This window comes from Condylura cristata, unplaced genomic scaffold (genome assembly GCF_000260355.1).
Source record: "Condylura cristata isolate star-nosed mole 26May11 unplaced genomic scaffold, ConCri1.0 scaffold00001, whole genome shotgun sequence".
Classification (NCBI taxonomy): domain Eukaryota; kingdom Metazoa; phylum Chordata; class Mammalia; order Eulipotyphla; family Talpidae; genus Condylura; species Condylura cristata.
Window position 1 is genome coordinate 83,152,750 of NW_004567102.1, and position 16,778 is coordinate 83,169,527.

General features: G+C 37.9%; 1 protein-coding gene across 1 annotated transcript in view; it reads right to left on the bottom strand.

Annotated features, from left to right (window-relative positions):
- IPCEF1 (interaction protein for cytohesin exchange factors 1) overlaps positions 1-16,778 on the bottom strand; it is a 73,321-nt gene that overhangs the window by 12,745 nt on the left and 43,798 nt on the right. Inside the window, exon 8 of the mRNA XM_012735128.1 lies at positions 14,415-14,787. Within this exon, the coding sequence (XP_012590582.1) occupies positions 14,415-14,787 (373 nt within the window). The remainder of the gene's footprint in view (positions 1-14,414; positions 14,788-16,778) is intronic.

The window sequence follows — 16,778 nt, forward strand, 5'->3', positions numbered from 1 at the left end:
GAAATGGAGATCCGGAAGGCAGACAGTGTGGCAAACCCAGGAACAAGAGCCGTGAGGCAAGAAGGCGGAAGTTCACCTATATCTGTTTCAGGAGACAGAAAATGAAGGTTTCTTTTCTTCCCGTTATAGGATGGAGTATCCTTTTTCCTTATCTCTATGGTCACAGTCGGCTGAGATCTATAATTGTTCAACATCCTAATTTATCTTAGAGAAAAACTTCAGTTTACATAGTAAAGCTATGTATTTAAATGTAGCCATCAATCCCTACTAGCAAACCTTTCCTCAAGAAATGACAACGATCCTATAAAGTTGTAACTATATTTAATGCTTAGGAAACATAATGTTCTGGAAAATCTATGACTGATGCTTGATTCCTGTCTTTCCTTTGTACATTTCATTTATTAACTTATTTAGTTCATCCAGCAAATATTCTTTACAAGTTTACCATGTACCAGGGCCGTATTTGGTAGAGATTAGGGGTAGTCTAAAACAGGCAGGAAATCTTAACCTTATGTCTGTACATTGTACACTTACAATACATGCCCAATATGTGTATTTTTCTCACAATCACATCTTCCTATGAGCTTAGTCTAAGTCACCATCATTTTACTGTTGGCCATTTTAAAAAGCTACATAACTGGTCTAATAGTCACTTTCCATATATTGATCTTTTCAGAATGTAAGCCACATCAGCTTCAATTTCTCCAAAAACTCTCATTGTACTGAGGACAAAATCCAAATATCCTACGGGACAGGCTAGTTGCCACATAAGCCAGCTGCTGTCAAGCTCCCCATTCCCTTCCTCTGCTTCTAATGCTTGCCAGCCACATTGGTTTTCTTTCTTTTCCTTTAACTGCAAAAACGGTGTAAGTTCTGGAGGCCCTGCACTTTGTTCTTCTCTGCCTGGGGCACTCTTCCAGCTGTTGTTCAAGTACAGGTCCCTTTGTCCCACTCAGTTCCCAGACAATTTGTCATCTCCCCAAGGAAGTCCTCCCCAACCAGTAATCTAATTCAAGAGCCTTTCTCCAGCCTCCACTACTATATGCACTTACACACCTTCCCATGTATTCACTACCAGAAGTTATAGCATTCTTGTTTTTACCTGCTGTCTTCCTATCCTGCCAAAACAGGCAGACACACCAGACTGCAAGACCTAAGCACGAATGCTATTGTCTTTGTTATTTGCAAAAGAAATCTCCAAATACTCACATTATGCCAGCAACATGGTGATTCCTCAATAAATTTTTGTTCAACTGTTATTTGCTCAACTTCATTCTTGATATCATTCTCACTCCTTCATTTATGCATATGTCAAAGAATCACCCAGAACGAATTTTGGAATTTTAATCAGTTCTTCTAAACCCTCAAATAAGTTATTCTTACTAAAGTCCAAGTGTTTAGATAGATGAAAAACTTTGAAATACTTTTTGTCTATCTAAAAATTAAAGAGAGAAAACACATATTTCTAATACCAGAAATGAAAGCGGGCCATCATGACAGTGGCCATGAAATACTGAAAGGAGTATAGAGGAATTCTGTGAAGAAATCTGTGCCCACAAACTGAAAATGTAGACAAAATGGACAATTCCTTGAAATACATAACCTGACAAAACTCTCATAAGAAATGAAAAGACTTAGATATTAAGGAAATTGAAAGGATTCTTCCAAAACAGAAAGCAACATTCCCAGATGAATTCAATGTGAATTCCACTAAACATTTTGGAAAAAATTTTAACAATTCACTACAATTCCTTTACAAAGATACAGGCAGAGAGAAAACTTTCAAACTCATTCTTTGCAACCACTATTACTCTAAATAGCAAAATCAAATAAATGTATAATATGAGAAGTATAGACCAATATCCCTCATGAGCCTAGATAACAAACCCTTAATAAAATATTAACAAACTGAAATATAGTTATATACCACAACCAAACAGGATTTATCCCAGTTATCTAAATTTGATGTGAAAGTCAACCACTGTAATCTATACATGAGTATGTGAAAGAAGAACATATCATATATATTGTATCAACAGATACAGAAAAGCATTTGACAAAATCCACTACCCCTTTTTGGTAATAACCATCAGTTTTACTAGGAAGATAGTGAAACTTCCTTAGCTATATACTAAAGGTCTACATAGTTAACTTCAGACTTATCTGAGGCAAGTTTTAAAAAGATGCCCCTTTTCACCACTTCTTTTCAAACACTATATCAAAAGTCCTAGCGAATACAATAAGACAAGAAAAGGAAATAAAAACATACAGGTTGGGAAGAAAGAAATAAAACTGTTTTCAAATGCCATGGTAACAACATTGTGTAAAAGGCAAAACTATGAAATATTAAAAATATATATATATCAGTGGCTGCTTGGGATTGACAGAAGGGGAGAATGAGTAAGTGGATCACAGAGGAATTTAAGAGCAATGAAATAATACTATATGGTAAATACATAAGACTATATCATTGTCCAAACTTATAGAACATATAATACCAAGAGTGAACCTTATATGCAATCATTATAAATAATAATCACTAATTTGTAACAATGTGTCAATGTAGGTATCAGTTTTAGCACTTACTCTACTTTGGTGGAAGAATACTGATGATAAGAGTCTACCCATGTGTGAGACAGGTGGAGAAGGGAATTTCTTTGTTAGTTGCTCAATTTTGCTATGATCCTAAAATTGCTCTAAAAATAAAATCTATTAAAATATTTGTCCATTCTATGCTATCTATAGTTTGTATAGTTTGTGGAAAGAGTATCATTCTGCTTTTGGCTTTCATTAGGAAAGTATAAAGTTGCAGGGAGGGAAATCAGAAATAGCAACACAAGAATAAGAGAGAACAGACTGTAAATGTCTAAGATTTTATTCTAATGAGAAGTAACTTCCAGAAAAATGACCCTAGGTTTGCTCCTTTAGCTGCAAATTCAGGCCTGTGTTGGCATAACCCCAGTGACATTCTCTTGCTAAGCAGGAAGACATTTATTCAAGAAGTCTCCAGAATAACCAGAAAAGGTTAGGTCATAATTAAAGAAGCAGATGAACCTGAGACTATTGGCTGGGAGCATTTCAAAGAACTGCAGGGGAGTCTTCACAGAGCAAGTAAACTGTAGACATTTGTTCTCAAGACTTTGATCATGGAAGTCACAGACCTGAGACAACACAGGACTCACAGGACTCTCTCCAACACTGTGTAACCATCTTCTGAATAGAGACCATGAAAGCCACTGTCATTCAGAGACCAATATTCCTTTACTGTGATGACGATGATTGCTTAAATCATATCATTGATTTGTGATCTCCATGCAGATAGCCAATAAATATCTACTCACTAGAAAATTTAAAAATACTTTTCTAAAAATATGTTTAAAGAAGAAATTATTAAATTTCTCTCACATTTTGCTTTACAAATGGATTCAGTAAAAGCACTGCAAAAACTTCCAAAAATACCCCAAATGGTGCATATTTACTAGTAAAAAAAAAAATGAACTGACTAGGTACTCAAGGAGCGACAAACAAGTAAGTCTCAATAAATATAAAGATAAAACTGAGTTTGTTAACTGTATATGAAACGTATTATACAATTAAGAAGCACTTTTTAAAAGAATCATAACACAAATCTAAGGCACAGTCTTATCACACGAGTAAGAAAAAGATAAGAGCATTCATATTAGACCAGACAAACTAAAGTGGCCATTACTTGAATATAGGATCATTTCTCTGTAAAACCTCAGACAAACCATTAAAGCAATTTCCAACTAAAAGCAGCATTGCTAGTAAACGACAATTATGGAAGAAAATTATCACCCTTCCCATTGTCACCATGATTACAAAATATAATACAATAAAAAGATTTTATTCACAAGGGCAGGAGTTTTGAAGAGCCTGGCTACAAGATTAGTAAGATACAAGCTTGACTTGTGGAAGTTGTTCTTTGAATCATAAAGTGACCTCAATAGACAGATACACCATTCAAACTCCGAAGTTCAATCAAAGATCATCCAGAAGACAATGATCATACTGCATGTCACCATGTGCTATAAACGGGGGTCTAACTTCCATGCTCACAGAGTAACACACCTAACAGCCATGTGGATACCTACCTCCTTCTGCCAACCCTGCTTTCACTGATGCTCTCTAGATGGGTGGCTCTCTATAAAGGAGCCAGAGCAATAGTAAAACTGAAATCCAGCAGTAGCATTCTTCAACTCCAAGCCTCCAGCACTTCCCTCCCTCAAGGGCAGCACAGGGCACTTACCATTCATGGGCGTGACTGGATGGCTGCTCACCTCAGGCTCCTCCACATATTGCCGCACACCCTCCACTCTTCTACCTCTGGCTGGTGACATCAAGCCCCCAAGCACCACCCTGCTGCAAGGTCTTGCACTTGCTGCAGCGTGTGCATGGAAGACCTTTCCTCAGATATCACTTGGCTCATCCTCCCCCACCCCATAGTTCTCTCCTGAGCTGTATTAAAGAACAGCCATGTGCATCACTGGAGACTCCCATCCCAACCCCAGATTTCACTTCTGTTCTGGGTCTCTAAACTTTACCCTGCCTCTGGTTAAAAAAAAAAAAAATGGCATGTTTAAACACGGGATATATTATGTACTTATGTGCTAGCTATACCTCCTCTTAGTTTTCTACCAATCTCTCTCCCGTCAAGGTAAATTCTAGGACAGTATTTCTTTGTGTTTGCTTGTTTCCCCGGGCATGGTAGAGTGCTTGGCATATAAGAGGCACTTCATAGATATTGTTAAATGCACAGGTACCCACGTGTCGAAATGCTATAATGGTACTTAGTATTTCTGTTTCTATCATTAGATGACTTATGCCATTACTATTTGTTGAAAATGTATAATATGATTTTTGTCTAAGGAAACAAAATGGCCTGGGAACATGTAGCTTGTAACCCAACCTTGTGTCTTTCTGATTATTTATTTAGAGTTATTCATAATCATGTTTTTAAAATCTTTAACTCTGTAGGCAAATGAAACTACATTCCAAATGCAACTTTCACGCTTCCTTCTTGAATGACCCCTTTAAGCAATTTACTAACCACCTCCAGCCCAGTTTCCCCATCCACAGATAGATGTGGTAATGAGCTATCTACTTAGAAGTTTGAAATAGTGGAGAAACACTCAAAAATCTCTCTTTGAAATCAGGCACACCACAAAAATACTCATCACCCCAATCCCTTGAGCATTGTACTGCAGAGTTTCGTCTAAGCAAAGCAAACAGAATAAATAAGACACAGCGACTACAAAGGCAAAGGCAAGCTATCACAAAATGATGATTGTATATATTTAAAAAAAGTTAACAAAAAGTTAGTAGAACTTTTATAAGTTTGCCAGATTAAGGGCTGCATTTAAAAATCATTTACTCCAACAATAGTTATAAAATGAAATGAAAAAGAGAAAAACTAGTTTTAAGTAGCATTTTAAAATATCAAATATGTGGAACTACACCTCACAAAATATTTCAAGACTTCTATGGAGAAAATGAGACAGCTGTATGACGAGATGTTAAGACAAATAAGTGGGGCAGATACAGATATCTTTTCACTAACTTGAATATTTTATATAGGAACAACTTCCGTTTTCCTCAGTTAAACCTAAAATGTAATGCATTCCTGCCAAAATCCCATGAGAGAGTGTGTGTGTGTGTGTGTGTGTGTGTGTAACTTCACTTGGTGATTCTAAAATGTTAACAGAAGTTTAAATCATCAAGAAAATCTCACTCCTTTAAAAGAACCAAATGGATTCTACTAAGTATTAAGAATCATTTAAAAAAAAATAATAAAGACACGAACACATGACCCAATGTAGAAAACACCTTGATAATGTTAGAGGATTAAGCAACAGCACTGGATTTATAAGAAAGATAACAATGAGGATTCATATGCATGTTTGAGAGAAGGATTGATTCTAAATAAATAACACTAGGAAAATTACATAGGCTTAGGGGAAATATATTGCATTCTATTCACAACAAAATAAACACAGAAATAATTCCCGGAAGATCAAAGTTTATAGAAAATGGCAGGTAATATCCATGATATCAGTCTAGTAAGGAATTACTTACGAAGACTGAAAAAAAGCATTAAACATAGACTGACAAATTTAATCACATTAACATTAACTTCTATTCATTAAAAGACACATTAAAAACGAAGAGTAGAGGGCCTTCCTTGGTGACACAGCAAGTTAAAGCACAGCACTAAGAAGTTAATGCCACTTCAGAACAAGTTCAATCCCTGGTCAGCCTGTTCTGCACCCCACTCTGTCTCTGGTGAATCCTCTCACTGCCCCTGCACCTCTGGCCTGTACCCCAGCTCTGTATGCATAAATAAATAAATCTTTAAAAAAAAAAAAGAAGAGTTGAAAAATGAATACCTTGGTAATACATTCAACTGACAGTGAAAGAAAACCCAGAATACAAAATCATGAAGACCACAAAAACAATTCAAGAAGTATGAATAAAATAATTAAAATGAGCATATGAAAACATGCTACTTAATCATCAAGATTATCAGTCAAGATCACCAATTTGCAGCAATTTGAAAGTCCAGCTTTTTAACTCTAAAAGGTTATAATCTTGGTGATTCTAAAACTTGGGAGAATTTTAAGAGCTACCATACATGCGGACACCAATGTAAAAACTGTAGTAAAGTTAAGACAGATAGACATCATGGCCAGCAAGGCCTTTCCCAGTGCTTATTCCAAGATAAATGCAGTCAGGATTTCCTAGCAGACATGCACCAGGATACATTCATGAGAATTTCCCATTAAGCGAATGAAAAGACAAACCAACTTGGGAGGAAATATTTGTAACACCTATCAAATAAAGTAATTGTATTCAAAATATACAAAGGCTGAATAATGAAAAAACAAAAATACACATAAAATGCAGGCAAGAGATCTCAACAGACACCAAGTGTGGATAGTAACTGATTGTGTAAAAAGATGTTCAACATTGTATATCATCATGCTATTCCAAATTACAAGATGCCGCTAACCACTTACTAGAATGACAGACAGAACACTGACACCACCAAATGCTGGGAAGGATGTCAAGCAACAGGAAATCTCAGTTATTTCTGATGAGACTGAAAAATGATATGGTTATTCTCAAAGATAATTTGCCCTTTCTTGAAAAACTACATATAGAATTGCCATATAATCAAGGAATTTCACTCCTAAATATTTATCCAAATGAGCTGAAAAAAATTACATCCACACAAAAATTTATGCATACATGTTTATAGCAATTTTATTCATTATTTCAAAAATCTAGAAGCAACCAAAATGCCCTATAGTAGGTAAATGAACAAAAACTGTGGTGCATCTGTGGAATATTACTCAGCCCTAAAAGGTAATGAATTATCAAGCCAGGAGAAGGCTTAGAGGAAACTTAAATGCATGTTACTAAGTGAAAGAAGTCAATTTGAAAAGGCTACCATCTCTGCTTCTAGCCAAATAAATTTCACGAAAAGGTAAAATTAAAGAGATAATAAGATCTGTGATTGTCAAGGGCGGGAATAGAAGAAATGAACAGATGAAATACAGGAGATTTTTTAGGAAATATGATACTGTAATGCTGATCTCAGGAAAAAGTATTAGGAGGTTTTAGGAAGAAAATAAAAAGATGAGGTGAAGGACTATTACGCATGATTTATTAGAGTGCGCAAATTTGCAGATAACCTAAGCAACATTATTCTACAACATATGGGGCTCTTCAGCCCGTTGGCTTGGGAGCTGAGAAAGCAGGTCGTGGGTTACTCATGCTTGAGCTCAAAATCATGGAGGTTGACAATCACAGATGCAAGATTTTCTCTATAGAAAATATTTATTATTGTTTTAGGTCACTTCTGAAATTATAGATCAAAAAATAAGATCACTAGGAGATTTTCTAGAGATAAGTTCCGGGACACAATGACCAGTATTAGTCTTCACAACCTCCACTCCAGCACTTACAAAAGCTTCTGAGCTCTTATTTCCTGTCTGCTTTTCTTTTCCTCTATGTCTTGTTCTAAAGCCAACATAATTTTTAAGTACACTTCCAGTTGTATGATCCCTCTATTATAGACCATTTTCTCTTATTTATTGATGTACACTAGCTACTCGCTGCATATTCAACAGCATCCAAACTTCCTCCTCCTCCCCATGGCTTCTTTCTCTACTAACAGGTCTGTTCATTTAGATCATACTGTCCACCACCTATGCTAATGACCTAATTTTGAATCCCTTGAGTCGTTTGATTCTCTCTTGCAGAATTTATTTCACTCTGCTTCCTTTTGTTAATTGTGTTTATTCCCCTCATTCTCCCTATCAGATATTAAATTTTTTAGACCAGAAATTTCATCTTGCTCATCATTGTATTACCATTAGCACACAGCAATGAGTTCATATTAGGTCTTAAAAAGTAATAATAGCAATACTAAGCAGGATGGAACATGGAATCGTTTCTTTCCTTATCTTCTTGCTTCATAAAGAAATATGCCACAAAATTCCAACAGCGGCATCTGAAGTAGCATCTGTGCTATTCACACTTGGATTATATAAGTTTTTGGTAATATTTGCTAAATTCTAAAATCTGGCTCTGAAATTCGTATCACTTTCCTGAGAGGCCAGGCGCTCTAGTATGTCTGCCTCTTCATTAAAAATGCTTCTTATTTGACATGATTCCAGATCAGTTCTGGCTGTACTTAATTTGATGATTTAATTGGGGAAATTGGGTATTAGTCTTATTAGTGGTTATTCAGCTTTTTGGCATCTAAGGTATGCCCATCCCATTCATGGAGCAAAATATGGGTGAAATTGCTAGAATGAACCCCACAAACACAGGCTTTATGGATTACACCCCCCACCCCAGACCAAAGAGAACCAAGGCACTAAGGGCTATAAATCCCATAGTGTCCTCACACCACAGGGAGGGTTGCTGGGAATGCGGGTGGAGTTGGGCAGTCAGGCTTGGTTATAGCCAGACCCATGGGCCTTAGCATGCTTGGTTTAGGGCTGCCTTTCAGTATGCTCTTGGGGTTCCCAGCTCAGCGGAACTGGGAGGATACACTCACCAACTTATCTCTCTCATTCCCTGGGTTATTCCTTTCTTCATTCCCCCTTTTGTAAATAAGCCTTTATTAGCCTTCTTGTGTGGGCCTGCAGTGAGTTTCCTTGTAAGTCCCTTTAAGCACATGCGTGAGGACCCACAGTCAGGCCAACACATTTCACATCGGAGTTGCTTGTAACAAAATCATATTCACAACATCAGCATAATGTAAGGAGTTACCATGATGCAGGCAGATCACCACTGGCCAGATAACTGTCCACAAAAGGGACGCATACAGTACAGCTGAGCTGAGCTGAACATTCCAGCTACTCCTATACCGCTTTTCCCACTATGCTTTCTGGAAAGACTTGGTGAAGAATCTAGGGAGCTCTGGAATTCTAGAACCCCCAATGGAAAAAGGCAATAGGAAGCAATTAACACCCTGCATTTTCTTAATAGCTTACATTGCAGGGGAGAAATGTCTGAAAGGGTATTTAAATTCAGCACAGAATTCTAGCAACCATGATTTTAATTGCATAGCACCTAAAAAAAATATTTCTTTCTTGTCTAAATGAGAAGAAGGCTATAATATATGCTGTCTACTTGTTTCAGGATTCATTTATTAACCTTTAAGAGTTATTTTCTAGGATAAAAACTTCCTTTTCCAGCTAACACATCTTGAGACTGATATTTAATGTAAAACCCTCCCTCCTTTCTTGAACCATGTTAAGACTTCAATTCCCTGTCACTGAAAACACTCTGAACAGTATTTGAGACATAGGAAAGACAAGGCTTCATTTTCTTAATTGATATCTTAAAAATAATAACTTATGAAAAAAAATAATAATAATAACTTATGGGCCTCCTCAATGGCACAGCAGGTTAGGACGTAGCACTGCAGGCCGGTGGCTGCCTCTTCAGTGTGAATTCGATCCCCACCTCGAGCTGACCCACAGGGTACGGCAGACCTCTGCTGACCCGCCCACTGCTCCCCTCAGCAGTGTATTTATTTCCTTGATCTGCCTGTTGTGCTCCCTACTCGTCTCTGGTGAATCCTCTCACTACCCCTGAACCTCTGGGCTTGTGCCCCAGTCCTGTATGAATAAACAGATAAATCTTTAAAAATAAATAAATAACTTTTAGAATTCACAGAAACGAAATACCACTTTTTCTCCAACACACACACACAAACAGCAATCTGATTACTCAACACCAAGTTATTGCAGTCACAGACAGTGGAGACCAGCTTGGAGTTTCCATAGCAATAACTTTATGTGGTTTAACTTCTGGGAATTTAACCAAATCCCCAGCAGCAGGGCAAAATCATCAGCAAAAATTTTGTACCATAAGGCAACTGCCAGCAAATCAGTGAGGGAAAAATACTAGTAGTTTCTCTTCCTTTCTACCATTCGCAACACCTTCATATCAGGTTGTTTGACAAAGCATAAAGGCTTTGTTGATCCCTCTGCACTTAATTCAAAATGTTCAAATACAGGGTTTCTTCCTTCTCCGATTTAAGGAGCTGTTGGAACCCTGCCGAGGGCTGAGGCACATGTATCCCTGGAATGACATTTAGATGTGGGCAAGAACTGCATCTTCCCAAGTTATTCGTCCTAAAGGGAATCTCAATCTGCAGGGTTATCTCTTGGGAAAGAATGCAAATGGCATTTTTACTCTATTTTGCTTTTGAAGCCATCTGCATCATGAGGTGTTTTGTGCACTAGTGTGTGTGCATGAAACTTAGTCTATTTTCTATTTATGGCTTAATGATTAACAGATGCATTTTTAGCCGGGAAAGATTATTGTTTTAGTTTCACTAGTTCTATCTGCAAAGATCTTTGGGGTATTGAGTTAGAGTATATGTGGTTCATGACACTTTAATTGTCTCTTCAGTATATTTTTGCAAAAGCAAGGACTTTTAGCAGTATGTAGTATGGCTGCCCCAAGGAAATGGTTGTCTCAAAATGAGTAAATATCTCCCCTGATCAGGAATATTACTTTCCAGGAATCCAATTCTATCTTGAACAGTTATCAACAGTAAAAAGAAGCTTCCTTTTTGTAACATGAGATAACACTGTTTTTACACTGTTGTTTGTATTCTGAGAATATAGGATCTTCCCCTTTAAGTGTTGTTACCACAGTGCTTTAGCACCACAGCACCACAGTCCACCACCATAATCCTTGTGCTCACTCACCACTTTGTTCTCACTTCTGCCACCTCTCAGGATGCTTCAGTTATAGTCAGCTTCCAAGGCTTAGTTTTTAATTTTGGCATTATCTGACCATGTGGTTAGTTACTCTAAATCCCACCTATAAGTGACACCATCTAGTATTTTAATTTCTCCTTTTGGTTTATTTCATTTAGCATAATCCCTTTCAATTCCAATCACATTGCTGCAAATGGCATTAGTTTTGTCTTTTTGATTGCTTAGTAATATTCCAGCACGTATCTATGCCATATCTTCTTGTTCTGCTCATTTGTTTTGGAGCACTTAGGTTGTTTCCATATCTTGGTTATTGCAAACAGTGCTGCTATGAACATGGGATTGCAAGTTTCCCTTTGAATTAGTTTTGTGTTCGTCAGGGTGATACTGAAGAACACAAAACTGGAACTGCTGAGTCATATGGCAGATCCATTTTTAATCTTTTTAAGAAACTGCTATACTGTTTTCCACAGGGGCTGAGCCAGGCTACAATCCCAACAACAATATAAGAGGGCTCCTTTTTCTCACATCTTTGCCTCAAAACTACTTTCCTATTACTTGCACCAATTTGCTTGAATTTTTAGTCCATAAAATACAAATTAGCCCAAGTAATTTTTCTACATGGCTGTACCTCAAAAACTGGGGCAGCTTGAGTCTACTCTGTCCTATTCCTTGCAGTCCAATCTTGGCCCCTCACCCCAGTATCGCTCAGTGGATTTTCACTCCCTTTTCTATCTACTTCATTCACCCCAAGAACAGGTCATTTTGTCGATAATTTCATTCACTCCACTTTTTCTAATATAAAACTCACTGTTGGCATTAGTTAGGCACATCAAATTAAAATGCCATCACAGTGGCCAAACAGGAACTCATCTGTGTGAAGCACCTCCAGGTAAGGCCCAGGAAGTGGTGACTGCTGTGGTGACATGGACAATGAGTTTTCAGTCTGAGCTTCAAATTCATGCATTTTAAAATACTAGATTAAAAAATGGACACAGATATCAATAGTCCCTTCTCCAAAGAATGCATACAGGTGGCAAAAAGGCAGGTGAAAAGGTTTTGTCCTCTCTTACTATTAAGAAAATGTAAGTAAAATCTACAAATAAATATGACCTTGTAACTAAGAATTACCCAAAAGACAAGAAACACGTGTTGGAGAAAATGTAGAGAAAGGAAACCTGTACAATGCTGTTTGGAATGTAAATTGGTGTGGCCATCTATGAAAGCAGCATGCAGATTCTTAAAAAAAATAAAATAAAAATAGAAAGTTCTTATGATCCACAAGGAGAAAGTTCATATAAGCCAGATGGAGAAAGTCAATTATCCTATATGATTTCACTCAAATGTGTTCACTGGGTATGATGACACTCACCCCTTTAAAGAAGACAAACAGAGGAACTACCTTAAATAAAAATAAACTTTAAGACTACAGAGCCAAATTAGATATTACCAAAAGGGAGTTAATTGGGAGTGGGGTAGAGAAATTGGGACAAGAGGACAATTCATCATGAAGGATAAAAGTCAACAGTGATCTTAATCTAGGCTATATAAATGCTGATTCCCAATGAATATCTGAAACGTACATGTTATAGAACATTATTATTTCAATTAAAAATAAAGAAAGTACTGCACATGCACACATATATCTGGGTCTGCAGCTCAAGCCCTTTGCCCAAATTACTCTGATAGGAAATATTTTTAATAAGACATACCTGGAAAATTTTAGAGTTTAAAGAAACTTTCCCTGATTAGACTGGGGGAACAGAGAGCTTTCTTTATGACATCAGGCCACTCTAGCTGGGTATCATAGGAATTCAGCTTGTCAATTTCCGTCAAAAGTACACGGGGAATACCAGCCACCCCCGTTTTGCAGATTGCTCAGTTTTACCCCAGAATAAACAAGGCCTAGACAATCAGAAAAGACTCATCATAACTAAAAATAATCTGAAATATAAAAAATATATAATAATATAGGCCAATGAGCATGTAGCTTTGAAACAGGAATGAAGAACTTGTCTCTCTTTCTATCTCACCAGATATGCTCTCCCATTCCTCATTTACCCTCTAGTCTTAACAAGCTTTGATTTCTCACATTTCAAAGGAAAAAACATCATGAGGAAGATAACATTCTGAAGTACTGACCATCAGGTGAGGCGAATGCAAACTGGCATCAACTTGTCACAAGGACAAACGTGCTGATCCTTGCCTATGCCCCCTTCTCCTCTCTGTAACTCTGGATAATTACTCCTGACCTCTGTCAAAGAAAGAGTGGGGTGTTGGTCTTTCAGAAATGACTCTGCTGCCCTCCTCAATCTGTCAACAAATTAAACTATTTTCCTTGTCCTCAAATTCTGTTTCCTTTTATTGGCCAAAAGAAACTGAGACTGGCATTCATTAACAGTATTTAGAAAGTTTACAGTGCAAATGTCTGTACTCCATTGACTCTTCCCTTGGCTAAGACCTGAAAAGTTTTTCAAAAACAAAACCCATAAGGAAGTCAGCATTCTCTACCTTTCATTTTCAAGGGAGGGTCTCAATATTTCAAAAAGAGTCCAATAGCAAAGCCAAAAGCAAAATGCATGATGTTTATATCTCAATCTGTCCAACTGAGATTCTCCTTTGAGTTCAAAACTTCTCTTAAACTGCCTGCAAAACACAGGCAAATTGGCTGTCTTTGTTTTAGCTACTCAGGTGCCTTTGGGGGCAGAAGCGGCCACACTTGTCAGTGTTTCTGGCCCAGAGGACTTGGTTGCTCTGAGTCTGCATAGAACCATGGAAAAGAAGTTACAGCTATCAGACTGCAAAATGCTGATCTAATCACAAGTTCAGTCTAGGGCATAGAACAAAAAAAAAAGGGACAGCTTTTTTTTTCAGACTGGTGAAAGAGTATCATTATTTTATAATCATAACCCTAATAGCGCTTAAGGCATTTGGTTAATGACACAGCAGGGAATGAGTGGCCTGGAAGCTGACGTTTTTCACATGCAAACTCCTCTACAGAATAGCCCTTGGGTTCAGTGCACTTGACTATTTAATTACTGAATCTTCATTCATGACTTTAAGCACTCATTTTGCAAATTAACTTAAGCACTCCGTATACACACATAAACAGCCCCTGTAGAACAGTGAGTAAATGATTTCTTGCTTTACCTTTATCCATCGTCTTTGATCCAGTAGGCTTGTCTGGGACAGTAAGATGGTCTAGGTTGCTACTCAAAGAAGTGTCATCACTGGATAAAGAACTCAAAAATCCACTTTCTGCTGTGGCAAAGCTGTTCTCCACGTCCTTACGGCTGTTTGCCTCTGAGGGTGCAGGCGAGTGGATCTGCAGAGCGAATGTTACAGACTGGTCCCCATCCTCTGTGGCCGATGATGCACTGTTAACTATGTCAATCCAGGACTGTCTCTCCTTCCGGTAGGATGAAGACGCACTGCCAGGTGTCTTTGTTGCATTTTCCAGGGACGAGAAAGAACACGAAGCTTCACTCAGGTTGGGTGAGGATGAGGATGCCTGCTGTGCAGCCTGTTTTTCAAAAATAAAACCAGAAAGGAAGTCACCATTCTCGGCCTTTCATTTTCAAGGGAGGCTCTCAAATAGAGTCCAAAGATAGTAAAGCCAAAAGAAAAGTGTATGATATTTATAGCTGTGGGGTGGAGATGACAATGGCATTTCTCCAACAATTGATTAGTATAACTCTGAGTTCATGAACTTTGGATCTGAACACTGTCCATATCACAATTTACCCATTTTTTTCAATCATCTCCATAAACTTAAAAGGCCCTTCTGGGGAATTCTCTGAAATACTGAACGACACCTTCAGCAAAATTAGATTGCAGTCTGTGGCTGAATTCTTACTCGTTACATAAAAGCTCTTGAGAAAGGTGATGATGAAAAAAGAAAGCAAAAGTTGAAGCCAGACAGGAAACAAAATAATATTAACTGAGTGGAGACTAGCCATGTGGGCAGAGCACACAGATTCAATCCCTCGAATAGCTTTCACACATTCCTTCACCTATGATCAGGGTGCGCTCACAACTATAAAGCTGGGTGAAATAATATTAACTAATTTGTTCTTCAACAATCTTAAAACTCTAATAAAATTTTCTATGGTGATGGCACATGGGTGATCTAGTGATGAAAAGCCCACAGGGATTACAACTGAGATGGAAAAATGCACAAAATGATGTAAAAATAAACTATTGTATTATTTATTTTAAAAAATATGTGAACACTCATCACAAACACAACTATGCATAAATGCAAATAAATGTATTTTATATAAATTAAAAAAAAAACTCTAATGAATTTTTATTAAAGAGAATCCAGACGCTCTGAGGCACCTCAGCACCCAGACCATCCAAATCCATGCCAAGAATTGTCTGCCCATTGGCAGGGCCTACAAAATAAATACTAACAAAAATACCCATCTAGGCCCCAGCCAGTTCCTTTCTTGTGAACTATTTCAGTAAAACCTGCCTGCAGTGATCAACTTCCTCCTCTGCAAAGAGGGAAAACTCAAGCTTAACCCACTCCTGCTTCTGTCATTTTATTATACAAAAAATGGGGTATCTGAGAACAAGACAGCACTTTCCATAAGCCTTTCTGAACCTCAAAACTGTTTAAAGGAAAAAGAAAAGCTATGAAACATGAGAAATGGGTATCAGAATACTCAATACTCCGAGACGGGTATTCTCACATGTGGTGAGACACAAAGACTTCCCACGCATTCTCCCCAGCACCAGGAAAGAAATTTGATTTGATTTTAAAATGGAGAAAAGGAGAATGAGAAAGAAAAGGAATAAGAAGCAAAACTGGAGAGAAGGAAAAAAGAAAATAAAGAGAGAGAGAGGTATCTGGTCAAAGGGAATTACATAAAGAAAGAACCAAATATAAGTTAAGGGGGTGCCGGGATTCCATTGCAGGAGTGCAATGTGGAAGCATGCTTCTATGAGGCGCTAGCTGTGTCTATCACTTCACCACTCTGCAGCTACAACAGGATCCTTAGCTCACAGCCTTCGTCCATGTAAGAGACTCATACAACGCTTGACTGCATATTATATGAATATGGAAAGGAGGGACAGTCATATCTGTGGGACTAATGCAAACCCACGGGCGAGGGTGGCCAAGGTCCAGTTTCTGCAGGAAGCCCTCTCCAGGAAGCTCCAGGGCAAGGGCTAACTTGGCTCACGTGGTGTGTGATGTATTCATCATTTTTGGTGAGTCACATGGCAGCACGTTGTTCGAAATCATTTGGGCATCTCCATTTTGTTGCATCTGTGTCTGACATATAATTATTTACTGAAATAATTCCCATAAAAAGTGGCCAGAAGAAGGCACGTCCTAATGGTGCAATGGGTTAAAGCACAGCACTATGGGCTTATCTGCAGTCACTGATCCCCAGTCAGGGAGGTGACCCACATGGCACCTCCCGACCCATCCACTGCTCCCCTCAGCAGTGTGCTTCAGTCAATCCACCTGTTCTGCTCCCCACTCTGTCTCTGGTGAGTCCTCTC